A 15,364-nucleotide genomic window follows, 5' to 3' on the forward strand; every position below is an offset into this window, starting at 1 on the left:
CGCCTCGAGCTCAGCAGCAGCTCGCGCTCATCATCAACGCGCCGCGCACTCCGCTCGGCCCTGCCCTCTCCACCACCACGCCCAGCAGCGCGATCCTGCGCTCCACGCCCACCGCCTCGCCCCATCGCTATCCGCCACCCGCACACAGCTGCCTCGGCTTTCGCGCGCGCAGCACCGTCTCTGCGTGCTCGAGCCTGCGCCATCCGCGCCGCCGCCGCCGCTGCCGGCGTCTTTACTCGTCGCCGCTGCCACGCCTGCGCGCGCGCATCCTTATCCATCCATGGCCGCCTCGACGCCGCGCTCGCTCGCGCGCACTGCCAGCGGCTCCGGCTCGTACGGCCGTCCGAGCATGGAGGCGCCTGCCGGCTCGCTCGCCGCTGCCGCTGCCGCATCCGCTGCATCCACATCGGCGGCGGCGCTGGCTGATGCGCGCCCGGCACTGCTGCATCCCTCGGCACTCTCGCCGGCCGAGTATGGCTGCTTCCCGCAGTGGTTTGCCGGCCTGAGGCAGGCGCGCAGCGGCGCTGCCGACTGCGCAGAAGAGAGCGATGCGCTGCGCTTCCTGCGCGACGAGTGCAATCTTTCGGTGCAGGATGAGGTGCTGGTGAGTGCTGCTGCAGATAGCATGGTGTCCAATGCGGTGCCGATCTGACTGACACTGCGCGCAGATGCTGTCGCTGTTCGAGCGCTTCCCGTATGGTCTGCCCTCGGGCGTCTTCTATGCGCTCCTGCGCCTCACCTCGCATGCGCAGCGAGGCGATGCTATCTCTCTGGACGCGCTTTTCACTCAGGCGCCGCCGCCAAAAACAGGCCTCAGCGCAGCGGCTGCGACGGGCCCGCTTCCGCCGCCGCCTCAGCATGTCGCGACGATCGCAGCCAAGAATTCCGCCGCAAGCGCAGCACCTCCTGCCGCAAGCGCTCAGTCACCCAGCCGGAGTGGTCCGCCGGAGGTGCCGGCTAAGCCAGGCAAGGCAGCCGCCGCGAGTGCCGCGCCGCCGCCAGCGACGCCCGTCATCTCGAGCGCGAAGCTGCAGCCGCCGCTCATCCCTACGCCGACGGGCGGCGCTGCGCAGACGGCCTCGAACGAGGACCACCTGCGCCCCGCCAATCCATTCCGGCCAACTCCGGTCATTGGCGTGCCGGCGGCGTCTGGCTCGACCAGCGCAGCAGGCGCATCGCCTGTCGTCGGCTCTGGCATCTTGGGCTTCGACCCGGCGCCGAATCCGTTCAAGAACGCCGCCAAGACGTCGACCAAGCTGGTGCGCCCGACCCCAGTCGTCGCCAATGCCGGCACTTCGGTGCTCGGCTCGCCCTCGCCGCCGCCGAATGCGCGCGCAGGTGCGAATCCGTTCCGCGGGGGCCTCGTCTCGGTGCCGGGCCGAAGAGGCTCCGCGCGCGATGATGACCGCGTAGACAGCCCGGGCACGAGCGTGACAGAGGGCACGGCTGTCGGCGTCGGCGCGCTCAACTCGCCGCCGCTGCCGCCACGTCCATCGGGCGCTGAGCGGCCACCTCCGCCGCTGCCGCCGCGCGCAGCCAACCCGCTCATCCAGGCGGGCCTGGCGGCAAGTCGCGAGGTCCGCCGCAAGCAAGAGGCGCTGCCGCCCAAGACGTACACGGTGCTGCAGAGCTCTGGCGCGCCCGTGAAGAAGAGTGCGCCGCGGCTACTGGACGGCAAGGCGCCGCCCCCAGGAGCACCGATCCCGGCTCCCGTCGCGCCGCCGCCTACGCACCACAGCAAGCGCAAGCCCACCAGCTCGTCTGGACACGACCCGAAACGCAGCGTCAGCGAGCTGCCGAGCCCTAGCATGCTGCGCGGGCTCAGTGGCGACGACTCGGTGGACGATGGGCGAGATGGGGCGCAGAACGGGCCGACACTCAGGCATCCGCGGGCCGTCAGCGGCGGAGGCGTTGCGCGCGTGACGCCGACGTACAAGCCGAAGGCATCGTACGGCTCTATCGGCAGAGAGTCGAAGAGCGGCGGCCTGCCGTCGTGGCTGCGCGAGCAGGAGGAGCTGCAACGCTCAGCCCTGGCCGACGGCGGCGCCTCGCTGCCGCGCTCGTCCTCTGCGCACTACTCGCATCACCGGCAGCATTCCGGACATGCGCCGCCCGACGCGCCGCCAAGCGTCACCTCGTCGCGCATCGAGTTCTTGGACAACGACATGGACGATGATGACGGCGGCCTCAGCAGCGAGCAGGCGAGCCGCGCGGCGTCGATCGACCGCAACAACCCCTTCTTCCTGCGCAGCGCGCGCGACGCCGACGCCCAGCCGCCGACGTCGCCCGGCGAGCCGCTGACGAAGCTGGCGGTCGCGCGCGCTGCTGCCGCCGCTGCGGTGCTCGACGGCAGAGACCTGCCGCGGCCGGACAACGCATGGGTGCGCGGCAACAGCGACGGCACCATGAGCGGGCGCGGCGACGCCGATGGCCTGCTGCGCCCACTGGGCCGCAGCAAGACACTGCAGAGCCGGGCAGCGGGTGTGCCGCCTGCGCCGCCGCGCAAGAAGGTCGACGAGAAGCCGGCGCAGCTCGACTCGGGCACCTACGCGGGCTTCGGCAAGCCGGCGCGCCAGGAGGGTCCGCAAGGCGGTGGCCTGCGCCTCGTGCCGCCGAGCAAGAAGGCAGAGGTCGGCATTCCGCCGCACATCGTCCTCGAGCGAGAGCGCGAGCGTGCGTCGCGGGAGCGCGGTGCGATGCACCAGAACCCGGTGCCACCGCCTCCGCCCGTGCGGCGCGCCAGCAACGTCAGCACGCTCAGCCGCACGAGCAGCAGCGGCGGCACGCCCATGTCGCCCGTCGACGGCGACCAGCCGTTCGTGCTCGTCGGCGGCGTCAAGGCGCCCGGCCTGCGCGAGCGCGTCTCTGGGCTCTTCGGTCTGCAGGACTCGGCGACCAAGGGCACGCGCCCGCTCGATACGCTCAAGCAGGACTTCCAGAGCGTCGCTGAGCGGCACGAGTGGCTGGCACGCGCCGCCGAGCGGGCACGCGGGCGTCCGATCTCGGAGGGCACTGTCGCGCTCATGTCCGACCAGGACCTGAGCCAGGATGCGCCGCACGTCGATGACAGCTACGAGGAAGAGCGCCGGCGCGAGCAGGCGAAGCTCGAGGGCGGCGACCGCTCGACGCCACTGGCACGGCGAGTGAGCAGCGGCCACGCTGCTGCGCGCCCGACGGCACACCTGCGCCGTGCCAGCTCGAACGCGCGCCGCTCCGTCGCTGCGATGGAGGGCCCCTTCTCGGACCTGTCGCGTGAGACGGGCCCCAACGGCACGCCGCGCGAGGAGCTGAGCAGCGCGCTCGTCGTCGACGACGAGGCGCCTGGTCCGGACGTCGACCGGCGCTCGAGCGAGTATGCCCAGCTTGCCTGATTGCCGCTTCCTGCCTCTCCGTCACCCCGTCCTCCAGCGTATACCCTCAGCACTGCCGCTCGACCTCACCGCATCACACTCTCTGCGTCTCATCCTCCGCCGTCCCAGCATACCACATCCCTTGCCGCGCATGCGCCTGTAGTACATCGGCCGCCTTTTTGCGCCAGTCTCAGCACCACAATCTCTATCGCATTACTCTGTCGCCGCTGCCGTCGCTGTGAGAGGCCCATCGGGGGGGGGGGGGGGGGGGGGGGGGGGGGGGGGGCGGGGGCGCCAGTGGCGGAGGCCACTTGCGAGAGCGACGCCCGCGCGGCGCGTAAAGAGCAACACGGCGCGACGCGTCCGCTGCTTGCGCCTGTGCGCCTGCCTGCCTGTGGCGCACGGCGGCGCAGGGCCCACCTCCCACCGTCACTCCACACCGCTGCGCGCCCTCCCACAGCAGAGCATCGCCCACGATGCCGCTCGTGCGCCTTGAGGTCGAGAACTTCAAGTCCTACCGGGGCAAGCAGATCATCGGGCCGTTCTTCTCCTTCAGCGCCATCAGTGCGTCGTCTCGGCGCGTGTGGAGAGGCGCGTGCGTGTGCGCGCTCTGCTGACGCGGCCTGTCCCGCAGTCGGTCCCAATGGCTCGGGCAAGTCGAACCTCATGGACGCCGTGTCCTTCGTGCTCGGCGTCAAGAGCGCACAGCTGCGATCCACCCAGCTGCGCGACCTGATCTACCGCGGGCGCCAGATGGGCGGCGATGATGATGGCGAGGGGGGCGAGGGCACCCAGGGCGAAGGCACGGCCACGCGAGCCAGTGTCACGGCCGTCTACAGAGACAACAAGGGCGCCGAGTACCGCTTCCAGCGCACGTGAGTGATCATCGTCTGCGGGTGGAGGAGGTGGAAGACTCTTGCGTCCGGGAGGGACATGCGCTGGGCCAGGCTCACGCGCCTCGGCGGGCAGCATCACGACGGCCGGCGCGTCCGAGTACCGCATCAACAACAAGGTCATGTCGGCTGCGACGTACAACGAGCGGCTGCACTCCTTCAACATCCTCGTCAAGGCCAAGAACTTTCTCGTCTTCCAGGGCGACGTCGAGGCCGTCGCGTCGCAGGGCGCCAAGGAGCTGAGCAAGCTCATCGACCAGATCTCGGGCTCGCTCGAGTACAAGGACGAGTACGAGCGCGCCAAGGCGGCGCAGGACCGCGCCGTCGAAAACTCGACGTTCACCTTCAACAAGCGCAAGGGCATCAATGCCGAGCTCAAGACGTTCCGCGAGCAGAAGAGCGAGGCGGAGCGCTTCGAGAAGCTGCAGGCTGAGCGGGTGAGTCTGTGCGCCTCCGCGCAGCGCGCCTCAGCGTTGCTGACCACACTCTGCCCTAGGACGCCCACGTCATGCAGCACATCCTGTGGCGTCTGTACCACATCGAGGAGGAGCTCGAGCAGAACTCGACGCAGATCGACGACGAGAGTGCCAAGCTGCCGGCCATGCGCAATCAGGTGCGCGACGACGAGAAGGGCGTCGAGGCTGCGCGCAAGGAGCGCGACGCAGCGGAGAAGGACATTGCCAAGCAGGACAAGGCGGTGCGCCGCAGGGAGAAGGACCTGGAGAATCAAGTGAGTGCTCCGCGAGGGACCAACGCGCGCATGGCTGACGCGCGGAGCAGCAACCGGGCCTGGACGCCTTCGACGAGAAGATGGCGCACTCGCTGCGCAAGCGCGAGCGCGCCGAGAAGCTCTGCGAGGCGACGAAGCGCGACGTCGACAAGTACCGCACCCTGATCGCCAAGCTGAAGCAGGACCATGAGACTGCGAAGCGCGCAGCAGACGAGGCGGCGGAGGAGCAGCGCAAGGCAGCGGAGGCGCGCGGGCAGACGTTGAGCGGGCAGGAGTTGGCCGAGTACCACGAGCTGTGAGTCGCTCTTTCGTCAGCTGCATGTGCGCTACTGACGCCTCGCAATCTCAGCGAGCAACAGGCGAACCTGCGCGCTACTGCTGAGCGTCTGCAGCTCGAGACGCTCGGGCGTGAGCGCAGGGCACAGGAGACTACCCTCAGGGGTCTGGAGCAGAAGCTGGCAGCCCTGCAGAGGTCGCAGGAGAAGCAGCAGGACATTGTCGACGCGCAGACCAGCCGTCGGGCAGCAGTCAGCGCCACGCAGAAGGACCTTGACTCGCAGCTCAAGGCTGCCAAGGCAGAAGTCAAGGGTGTGCAGGCCCAGCGCGACGAGATCAAGTGAGTTGCGTGTGACGCACCGCGGATGCCTTTTGCTAACGCTGCCTCAGACGGACCGAGGACAAGCTCAACGAGACCCTGCAGACGTGCATCACCAAGCTGCTGCAGGCCGGCAGTGCTGCGCGCGAGACGGAGCGCGAGACACGTATGAAGAACACGTTCGCCACTCTGCAGCGCACCTTCCCGGGCGTGCGCGGCCGTCTGGTCGACCTCTGCAAGCCAACGCAGCGCAAGTACGACACGGCGATCGCCACAGTGCTCGGACGCAACAACGACGCCGTCATCGTCGACACGGAGAAGACGGCCATCGACTGCATCGAGTACCTGCGCAACCAGCGCGCCGGCCAGGCCACATTCATCCCGCTGGAGACGATCCAGGTCAAGCCCATCAACGACCGCCTGCGCAACATTGCCACGGGTGCACGCCTTGCCGTCGACGTGCTGCAGTTCGATGCCTCGATCGAGCGCGCCATGCACTTTGCGTGCGGCAATGCGCTCGTGTGCGACACGATCGCGATCGCGCGCATGATCTGCTACGAGAAGAAGCAAGAAGTCAAAGGTGCGCTGTCACCTGCCTCGCACTCCGAGCGACTGCTGACATGTGTACACAGCTGTGACGCTTGATGGCACCCTCATTCACAAGAACGGCAACATGACCGGTGGTGTGTCGGGAGAGACGCGCACGCAGCCGTGGGACGACAACGAGGTCGCCCAGCTGCAGCGCCAGCGTGACACATGCATGTCCGAGCTCAAGGAGCTGGGCAAGCGGCGACACGAGCTGTCCAGGGACGACGAGCTGCAGGCCAAGATCGGCCGCATCGAGGCTGAGCTTGCTATTCAGCGCGACGAGATGGTGAGCTGCTTGACTGGTCGGCGCACCGTCCAGGAGGCTGACCCGCATTCGCTGCCCAGGCTTCGATCGACAGCCGCCTGAAGGGCGCCAAGGCGGAGCTCAAGGTGATCAACGAGCAGCTCGCGCAGACGCAGCCGAAACTGGCGGAAGCCCAACAGGTGCTGGCGGCGAGTGACGCTCGCTTTGCGGCGCTCACCGACACGATCAATGCCGCCGACGACGACGTCTTTGCCGCCTTCTGCGCCCGCATCGGTGTCGAGCACATCCGCGAGTACCGCGGCCGGCAGCTGCAGGTGCTGGAGCGCGAGAAGGACGCGCGGCAGGAGTTCGAGCTGCAGATGAAGCGCCTGCAGCACACTTTGGCATTCGAGGAGAGCGAGTTTGCTAAGCTCAACGCACGGCTCGAGCTCAACCAGCGCGTCGTGACGAAGGAGACGGAGCGCATGGCTGCCCTGACGCAGGAGAAGGCCGAGCTGCAGCAACAGATCGAGGCCATCAAGGCGGAGATCGCCGAGCTGACGAAGCGCCTGGCGGAGCTCAAGGAGGAGGCCGAGGAGAAGAAGGTGGCGCTGTCCAACGCCAAGAAGGCAGAGGCGCAGGCCAGCAAGGCGCTCGCCGCGTCCATCAAGGAGATCTCCAACTGGAATGACGCCATCGAGAAGCTCAACAGCGAGCGCTCGTCCATCTACCGGCGCTGCCGCCTCGACGAGATCGCCCTGCCGCTCACGCAGGGCTCGCTGAAGAACGTGCCGCTCGAGGACGTGAGTCGCGCCGATTCGATGCTCTGCAACTATGCTGACCTCGCCGCGTAGAATCCGGACCTCGCGCCCATGGAGATCGACGAGGACGTGACTCAGCTCGCGATTCAGGCGCGTGACTACGGCATCGAGGTCGACTTCGATGACCTTGACGAGGAGGAGAAGGAGGTGCGTAGCGTGTAGCGTTGTGACGCTGCTCTGTGTTGACGACAGCGACGCAGAACGGCGGTGACGAGATGGCTCGCGAGCTGCAGGGCCGCATCGACGACGTGACGTCGCAGATCGAGCAGATGCAGCCGAACATGAAGGCCATCGACCGGTTCGTACCTCGGACATGCCTTGCGCCCGGCCTGCACTGACGCGAGCACGCCACAGTCTCGACGACGCCGAGTCGAAGCTCAAGGAGACGGAGCGCGACTTCAACAAGTCGCGTACCGAGGCGCAGAAGGCGCGCGACGACTTCAACCGCATCAAGAAGAAGCGCTGCGACCTCTTCAACGCCGCCTTCACGCACATCTCGGAGCGCATCGACAAGGTGTACAAGGAGCTGACGAAGGGCAAGGCGTCGCCGATGGGCGGCGTGGCCTACCTCAGTCTCGAGGACACCGAGGAGCCGTACCTCTCGGGCGCGCGCTACCACATCATGCCGCCGATGAAGCGCTTCCGCGACATGACAGACCTGTCCGGCGGCGAGAAGACGATGGGCGCGCTGGCGCTGCTGTTTGCCATCTCGAGCTTCAAGCCCGCACCGTTCTTCTTCCTCGACGAGGTCGATGCTGCTCTGTGCGTGCCGCTGCCGCTGCTGTTCCCGTGCTTGCCGAGCTCACGCCCGCGCTCTCCCCACAGCGACTCGCAGAACGTGGCCAAGGTGGCCAACTACATCCGCGCACACGCCAGCGAGCGCATGCAGTTCATCGTCATTTCGCTCAAGGCCAGCCTGTACGAGCGGGCCCAGGCGCTGGCCGGCGTGTATCGCGACCAGGCTGTCGGCGCCAGTGCGACGCTCACGCTGGAGCTCGAGCGCTACGCCTGATGGCCATCGCCGGCCTGCCGCCGCCTCGCATCGCACCTCGGTCCCTTGTCCTGCCGCTTCGTCTGCATCTTTCGTCACCGCCTGCTCCCGTCATATCACCCTCCTCTGTACTCTAGCCCCGCATGCCATCTATTGCCTACACTGAGCGGGCTTGTCGTCTCGCATTCGCCCTCGAGGCAGTGTTGCGCGGCGAGCCGGACCGGGGCGGCGAGTGCCGAGGCTTGATGCGTGCCTTGCGACGGCGCACGCCCAGGCCATGTCGTAAGTTGAAAGCCAGACGGGTGAGCGCGCTGCTCGCGTATCGACAGCGCAGCGGCTGTGCCCGTCCGTAATGCGCGAGCCCGGCGGCGGCAGATGCGCTGTCCTGCCTCAAACGCCCGCCGTTGCGTCTACGGGCGGTATAGACGCTGGACGCGGTGATGGCGCGGCAGACTTGTGCGAGTGGGCGTGGTGAGCTGAGAGTCCAGGCCGTCTATGAGTGACGGAAAGCCTTCTCGCCGCTCCAGCGCGCAATAACGATGTACAGGCCGAGCGGCGGCACGAGCGGCAGGAAGTAGGCCCAGCAGAACGGCGGCTCGAGCCAGAGCTCTGCTCGGCGCTCCGGCGAGAGGTGGAGCGGCGCAAAGAGCAGCTCCCAGCCGCCGAGGATGCCGAGAGGCAGCACTACGAGCGCGAGAAGCGCCGTAAGGGAGAGCAGACGGCCAAGCCGCGAGAGCTCGTCCGGCGAGAGACGGACGGTGGGAGGCGTGCTGTAGGCACTCGCGGCCGGCACAGAGGCACGCTCGGCCATGATGCGAGCGCTGCAGGTATGCGAGCGCTGCAGGTACGCCGACAGATACGATCTCTGGAGCACCGCTTGACGCCTGGGCTTGACCGGCGGCTCCGATGCCGGAGCTTGGCTTGCTTGTGCTGCGGCTGCCCTCGTGCTGGATGTGGTGGAGGAGAGGCAAGGCACGCCGCAAGAGGGCGCGCGCCGAGGCCGCCGAGGCCGAGCTGCACCGCCGTCTCTATTTCCGGGCAGCCTCTTCACTTCGCTCCTTCTACGGCCGCACGGCCGCGAGCAAGCTCGCTTTTGCCCTCGAAATCATGACGGGCCTGCCCCTGCCCCACCACGGCCCAGCTGCTTCCATCAGGGCAGGGTGTGCCTGTATGCCGTCAGAGGGCTTGACCAAGGCGCCGGCCCGCGGCTTGGCGGAGATGCCGAGGCGTGCGAACTGCGGTCCTGCACCTGCGCCGCAGCTCGCGATGGCCACCACATCGCGAAGCTGCGAGCTGGCCCAGATGTCGTCCAGCGAGAGCCAAAGAGCAGCAACAAGCAGTAGCAACAGGGCAGCATGCTATGCGATGCTCGAGTGATGAGTGCGGCCTGCGCTAGGCAAGCACTGGCGCCAGCCTGGCAGCGGCGCGGCGGCGCCTTGCGTGCATGCGGAGCGCGCCAGCGGAGCGGATGCGGCGCCGCCCACGCCGCCGTTGCCGAGCGCGAGCCGCGGCCTCGGCGAGCAGGCACAGCATCCCGCGCCTGCCGAGCCGGCGGCCGCAGCGCCCCGGCCTCGCCTCCTCTCCGCCCGAGGCTGCTGCTGCTGTGCTGGTCGCCCTGTCGCTTCAGCTGCTACCACCACCATCCTCGCACACCCGCGAGCCACTCCACCGACGCTTCGCGTGCCCACAGCCGGCACAAGCGACCCTCGTGCTCCCTCCGCCGCCGCCGCGCGCACGCAGTCACTCCGCAGCGCCTGTGGCTGGGTGCTGCTCCTTCTCCGCGCACAGACGTGCCCCTCTTCCGCACAGCGTCGCCAGACCTGTCCTCTTCCAGCACCGAGCTGCGTATCTCCTCTGCAGCAGCATCGCGAGTTCGCCGCTCGAGACACCTTGTCGTTGTGCCGCAGTGCCAACAGCGTCGGCAGCTCCGCATCGCGTGCGCTGCAGCAACTCCGCATCGCGTGCGCTGCAGCAACTCCGCACGCCTGCAGCCGGCCCCCGCGCTCCGACACCGCACACGACGCGCCAGCTGCCGCACTCGGCGTCAGGCATCCGCAGCATCTACCTGCCGCCAGCCACTCTCGCAGCAAGCAGCAGTGTGCCCTGTGCGCGCTCGCTCCTCGTCGTCGCGCCCGCTCCTCCGCACCCCACACTGGCACCACCACACTCGGCGCCGCCGCTGCCGCACGCACAGCATGGAGCGCGCCCCCGCCTCGGGCGCCACGACGCCCTCGTCGGCCTCGTCGTTCATGCGGCACTTCCGCCCACGCACCTCTGAGGCGCGCCGCAACGGCAGCGGCACGCCAATCGCGTCGCCGTCCAACGAGGACTTCAGCGAGCTCAACCGCTCTACCTCGGGCTTCTCCCGCGCCGGCCTCGCTTTTCCGCGCTCCTTCAGCGCCTCGTCTGGCCAGCTGCCGCAGAGCCCGCAGGCTCCTGCGTCGCCCGAGGTGCCCACGCGCCGCCCGGGCCTCTCACGCGGCACCTCGTCCGGCCGCCCAGGCGCCAATGGCCCGCCCGAGTCGCCTGGCGCTCCAGGCATGATACGCAGCGGCAGCGGCAACGGCACCAACAACCCCTTCGGGCGCATGGTGCGGCGCATCAGCGGTGCTGCCCGCGCAGATGCGCCTGCCGCAGCCTCGCCGACGAGCGAGGCACGGCCAAACGGCTCGGGCTCGCAGCCCTCTGCTGCGCCCGACGCTACGAGCTCGCGAGCGGCGAGCAACCACTCCGGCCGGGGCGCAGAGGCAGCCGATGCGGCGGACGTCTCTCCAACGGCCGAGGCAACGCCAGCGGCTGCGCACGCGCCAGGCACGGTGCACCGCATCCGGCTCGTGCCGCACCTTGAGGCCACCCGCTCGCTGCATTTCGAGCCCATCGAGCGTGACGTGGCTGAGGGCGAGGCGTGCCTCGTCAAGATGGGTCGCTTCACCGATCGCACTGCCGCCGCTGCTGCACCGGCGAGCGAGATGGGCATGACAAACAGCGCGACAATGGCCGACGTGACGCTGGGCGGACCAGCCACGTCACATGCGGGCGCAGCTGGCGAGTCAGCTGCGCGGCCAGGCGCAGCTGCGACGAGCTCGGCTGGCGGAGGCGGCCGTCTTGACTCGACGCGCGTGGCGTTCAAGAGCAAGGTTGTCAGCCGCGGCCACGCCGAGCTGTGGTGCGAAAGCGGCGGCAAGGTGAGCGCAGAACGGAGCAGCTCGTGTACGCCAGGCAGCTGATACAGGCCTGCCGCCTCGCAGTTCTTCATCCGCGACACCAAGTCGTCGTCCGGCACGTTCCTGAACCACATCCGCCTCTCGGCGCCCAATGCCGAGAGCCGGCCGTTTGCCATCAAGGATGGCGACGTGATCCAGCTGGGCGTGGATTACCAGGGCGGCACGGAGGAGGTGTACCGCTGCGTGAAGATGCGCGTTGAGCTCAACCGCGGCTGGCAGCGCGGCGCCAACCAGTTCAAGTGAGCATCGCGGCAGAGGTTGCATGCGCGTGTTGCTGACCGTCTTTGGCAGCGTGAATGCGCTGCGACAGCTGAGAGCGCTGCAAGGCGGCCCGGCTGAGGGCTCAGCGTCGAAGGAGAAGGCGGAAGGCGGCGCGGTGCCCACCAACCTGCAGGCGATGAGCGTGACTGACTGCTGCATCTGTAAGTGCTGGCGGTGATCCTGGCGCACGAGCGCGGAGCTGACGCAGTGGCTCTGGCGCAGGTCTGTTCTCGGTCACCGTCTGCCAGTCGCTCTTCATCGCGCCGTGCTCGCACGTCTTCCACTACAAGTGCATTCGGCCGCTTCTGGCGATGCACCACCCGGGCTTCTCATGTCCGCTTTGCCGCACGTTCGCCGACCTCGAGGCGGACGTGGAGCAAGATGACGAGTGGCAGGAGGCGCTCATTCGCGAGGCGGACGCCGCCGATGCCGCAAAAGCAGCTGCCACGCCCATGGCGGAGCTGCCAGACCCCACTGCTTCGCTGGTCGTCGTGCCCGAGAGCAGCCTGGCAGAGATTACTGCTACCTCCTCGTCAGCTGCACCGCAAGCCACGCCCGAGGCTGCCGGCGCCGGGCACCTGTCCAGCAGCGCTCAGAGCGGTGCCTCGCCGCTGGCACGAGCAGCGGTCACTCGTGCTCACGGAGCGGCAACGTCGCCGACCGCGGATGGCGTGATGGCCGCTGCACAAAATCTGCGCCGCGCCGTCGGCCCGAGCTCGGCACGCGGCGGTGTGGACTGGGCACGGCCTGACACGGCCGTCTCGAGCTCGCCGGGCCCCTCTCACTCCTTCTCCACGGCCTTTGGCGGCTCGTCGTCGCGCATTCGCGCACTGCACGACGAGGTAGCGCCCGAGGACCTCATCGAGCTGGAGGAGTCTGATGCCGCAGCCATGATCCGCCGTCCCTCGGCGCCCATCGACATGCCGCAGTCGCAGCCGCGAGGCGCGGACATCTTTACGCTCTCTGCGCCGCCCGGCTTCGACGAGTCGCGCACGCCGCGCAACGAGGTCTTCCTTGCGACACTTGCAGCGCCGCTGTCGGGACGAGGCAGCGGCCTGCGCTCGAGCAGCGGTGCGAACGACGCGCTGCCGAGTCTTGGTGCCTCGTTCGCCGGCACGACGCCGCCCGACGGCCCACGGCGCGCCAGTGCCGCTTCAGGGCACAGCGCCGCGGAGCAGTACGACACGCCGGCTGGCTCGCCGCGCCGCTCGCCATCCACGTTCGAGGACGAGGAGCGGCACGGCGACATGTTTGCGCACGAGCATGCCGACGGCGAGGCCACACGCGCCAGCAGCAAGGGCAAGGCGCCCGCGGGCACTGCCTCGGTCGACCACGACGGCGACGCGGCCGACAAGACGCACTCGCGCGACACCAGCTCGCCGACGTCTCCGAGCGCCTCCGGCAAGATCGGACGCTTCCTGAAGCGCGCATGACGACCTCGTCGATGAGCGCACGCCTGCGCTGTCTCCACGCCCACATCTAGATTCGCTCGTGTCTGTCTCTTCTTTCTCCTCATCCGCACGGTCTACGTCTGCCCGCGGCTCATGCTTCACGTCAATCCATGCTCTACTCAGGCCTATCACACGCATCACACGAGCGAGACAGCGGAGAGAGTATATTGACACAGTAGGAGACAGCACAGGACAGGAGGCAGTATGTACAGGACGATGCTCTACAGGTGACGACGAGGAGGACGCTGCTGCTCGCACGCTACGCGCTGGTGATGGCGCGCGGCGCGAGGGCCTGGCGCTCCCAGGCCGTCCACTCGAGCTCTGCCGGGAGCAGCTCGTCGATGAAGGCGCCGCTGTCGCGCGACGGCCGCGACGCCGGCTCGTCGACGAAGCCGATGTCGACGTCGAGGATGTCGAGCTGCATCGCCTCGCCGTGGGCCTCGCCGTCCTGCGAGGCAGGCGCAAGGCCGAGCAGCGCCAGGAAGGCGTCCGTCTCGCGCTCGCTGTGCGCCAGCGCCTCGTGCTCGTGCGTGCTCGGCGGCGGCAGGAAGGGCGCCGTGAGCGTCGGGAAGAGCTCTGCGCCGCCGCTGCTGCTGCTCCTTGCTGTCTTGATCTCCTTGCTGCTGCTACTCTCCGCCGTGGGCGCCGTCATGGTCGACGGCGCCTCGCTGCCGCGGACGACGCCGATGAGCGCGTCGTCCATGTCACTCGTGCCACCGAGTTTGCCACTGTCGCCGCCCGTGCTGAGAGCGCACAGGCTCACATCTCCTTTCTCCGTGGCGCCGCGCCGGAGCGCGGGCGCACGCGGATGCGGATCGTCCATCGCCGAGCCGGCGCCTGCTGCCGGCGCACCTTGTGCACTGCTGCTGCTTCGCACGCTCGCCACGCTGCTGCCATTGGCCGCTGTCTCAGTTTCCACCCCAGCGTCCGCTGCAGGGCCCGGCGCGGCGGTGCGTGTGTCGAGTCAACGACACACGCTGCACGCAGCCGGGACGCCTCCGCTGCAGGGAGGCGAACGCTTGGGGATGCCGAGTCGTGAGACTCGGCGGGAGGAAGAGACGCGGCCGGCGCTGCGGACTGCGCTGCAAAGAGCGAGTGGGTGGGGTGCGTCGAAAGAGTCGCCGGCGACGATGTCGGATGCGCGAGGAGGGATGAGGATGCTGTGGGCTCGGAGACGAGCGGGCGAGCGGCTGGTGATGATGGGCTGAGTGACGAAAGAGTGGCGGCGGGATCGACGATGGCGTGCGGAGTGAGCAGCGAGTCGGCGAGACCGGCTAGCGGAGAGGCAGAACCGAGCGGCGGTGCGCCGGCCTGCAGCAGGCAGCGCACAAGGTTCTCGAGCGCGGCGACGCGCGTCTCGAGGCGCTGTGCCTCGGCGGCGCGGGCCTGCAGCGCGGCATTGTCGCGGCGCAGCGAGTCGAGCTCGCTCTCGAGGCCCTCGAGTGCGGCCTTCTTGCGGTCGCGCGAGATCTGCGCGCTGGCACGGTTGCGCGCCTGGCGCGCCTCGAGGCGGGCGGCGCGCTCGGGGTCGATGGGCTTGCCGGACGCCTTGCGCTTCGAGCCGGCCAGCTGGGTGTGCGACGAGCTGGAGGCGGGCGAGCCGGCCGACGATGTGGACGACGATGCGGCGGGTGATGCGGCGCTCATGACGAGCAGGTGTGAGTTGGGAGAGACGTAGACGTAGAGTGTCGAGAGATGTAGGCAAGGGCGAAAGAGAAGTACGAGCAGGTGCGAGCGTCAAGCCGCGCACGCGATAGCGAGAAGGAGAAGACGGCGTGAAGGACAGGTGCGGCGGACGGGACGGAGAGCGTGGGCGAGGCGGGCGGGCAGGCGAGGCGAGTGACGTGGAGGTGCGGAGACAAGCGGCGACGGCGGCGGCGGGCGTGTGTGACGTGGCGCGGGTCTGCGGGCGCAGCAGGCCGCGCCGATAGGGGCTCGTGGCTGCCAGTGCTGCGCCCAGCACCTTCCACGTGTCGCTTCGGTGCTCCCGCGCTGCTGTTCCCACGCCTGCTGCCTTCGCTCGCGGCTCTCGCACGAGAGACCTAACCCTCGCTCATGCTTCAGCGCCTGCCTGGCGCTGCGGACAGCGACCCGCTCCTGCTCTGCTGCCGAAGGCCCACCAATGTCATGCGCTCTGCTTGCCGCAGGTCCAGGAGCACATTTCATCAGGCCCGATGCCGATGCGACGTCGATCGCTCGGCCGACGCGCCCGGCAG

At 68.7% G+C, this 15,364-nt stretch overlaps 5 protein-coding genes across 5 annotated transcripts; 3 read left to right on the forward strand and 2 right to left on the reverse strand.

Moving 5' to 3' along the window:
* Positions 1-145: 145 nt before the first annotated feature.
* FA09DRAFT_361395 (hypothetical protein) lies at positions 146-3,573 on the forward strand. Its single transcript, XM_025745349.1, has 2 exons — positions 146-604; positions 669-3,573. Exons 1-2 carry the CDS (start codon positions 281-283, stop codon positions 3,369-3,371), a joined length of 3,027 nt encoding a protein of 1,008 aa, XP_025597380.1. The 5' UTR covers positions 146-280; the 3' UTR covers positions 3,372-3,573.
* Positions 3,574-3,641: 68 nt separating this feature from the next.
* Positions 3,642-8,382, forward strand: FA09DRAFT_330737 (putative SMC1-chromosome segregation protein). Its single transcript, XM_025742726.1, has 13 exons — positions 3,642-3,914; positions 3,985-4,225; positions 4,320-4,680; positions 4,740-4,973; positions 5,024-5,268; positions 5,323-5,589; positions 5,640-6,148; positions 6,201-6,442; positions 6,502-7,203; positions 7,255-7,368; positions 7,422-7,519; positions 7,576-7,983; positions 8,047-8,382. Exons 1-13 carry the CDS (start codon positions 3,827-3,829, stop codon positions 8,231-8,233), a joined length of 3,696 nt encoding a protein of 1,231 aa, XP_025597381.1. The 5' UTR covers positions 3,642-3,826; the 3' UTR covers positions 8,234-8,382.
* Positions 8,383-8,705: 323 nt separating this feature from the next.
* On the reverse strand, positions 8,706-9,023 carry FA09DRAFT_339591 (hypothetical protein; the record flags this gene model as incomplete). The annotated part of the gene is made up of 1 exon (XM_025744231.1): positions 8,706-9,023. The coding sequence occupies one exon, from the start codon at positions 9,021-9,023 to the stop codon at positions 8,706-8,708; it is 318 nt and encodes a 105-aa protein (XP_025597382.1).
* Positions 9,024-10,800: 1,777 nt separating this feature from the next.
* Positions 10,801-12,074, forward strand: FA09DRAFT_298970 (hypothetical protein; the record flags this gene model as incomplete). Its single annotated transcript, XM_025740263.1, has 5 exons — positions 10,801-11,214; positions 11,344-11,397; positions 11,461-11,675; positions 11,728-11,858; positions 11,920-12,074. Coding segments are annotated over 5 exons (969 nt in total), but the record flags the coding sequence as incomplete, so codon positions are not given.
* A 1,109-nt stretch (positions 12,075-13,183) lies between these two features.
* Positions 13,184-14,795, reverse strand: FA09DRAFT_361399 (hypothetical protein; the record flags this gene model as incomplete). The annotated part of the gene is made up of 2 exons (XM_025745350.1): positions 13,184-14,038; positions 14,227-14,795. 2 exons carry the CDS (start codon positions 14,793-14,795, stop codon positions 13,408-13,410), a joined length of 1,200 nt encoding a protein of 399 aa, XP_025597384.1. The 3' UTR covers positions 13,184-13,407.
* Positions 14,796-15,364: the final 569 nt, after the last annotated feature.

Source organism: Tilletiopsis washingtonensis (assembly GCF_003144115.1).
Source record: "Tilletiopsis washingtonensis strain MCA 4186 unplaced genomic scaffold FA09scaffold_14, whole genome shotgun sequence".
NCBI classification, from domain to species: Eukaryota; Fungi; Basidiomycota; class Exobasidiomycetes; order Entylomatales; genus Tilletiopsis; species Tilletiopsis washingtonensis.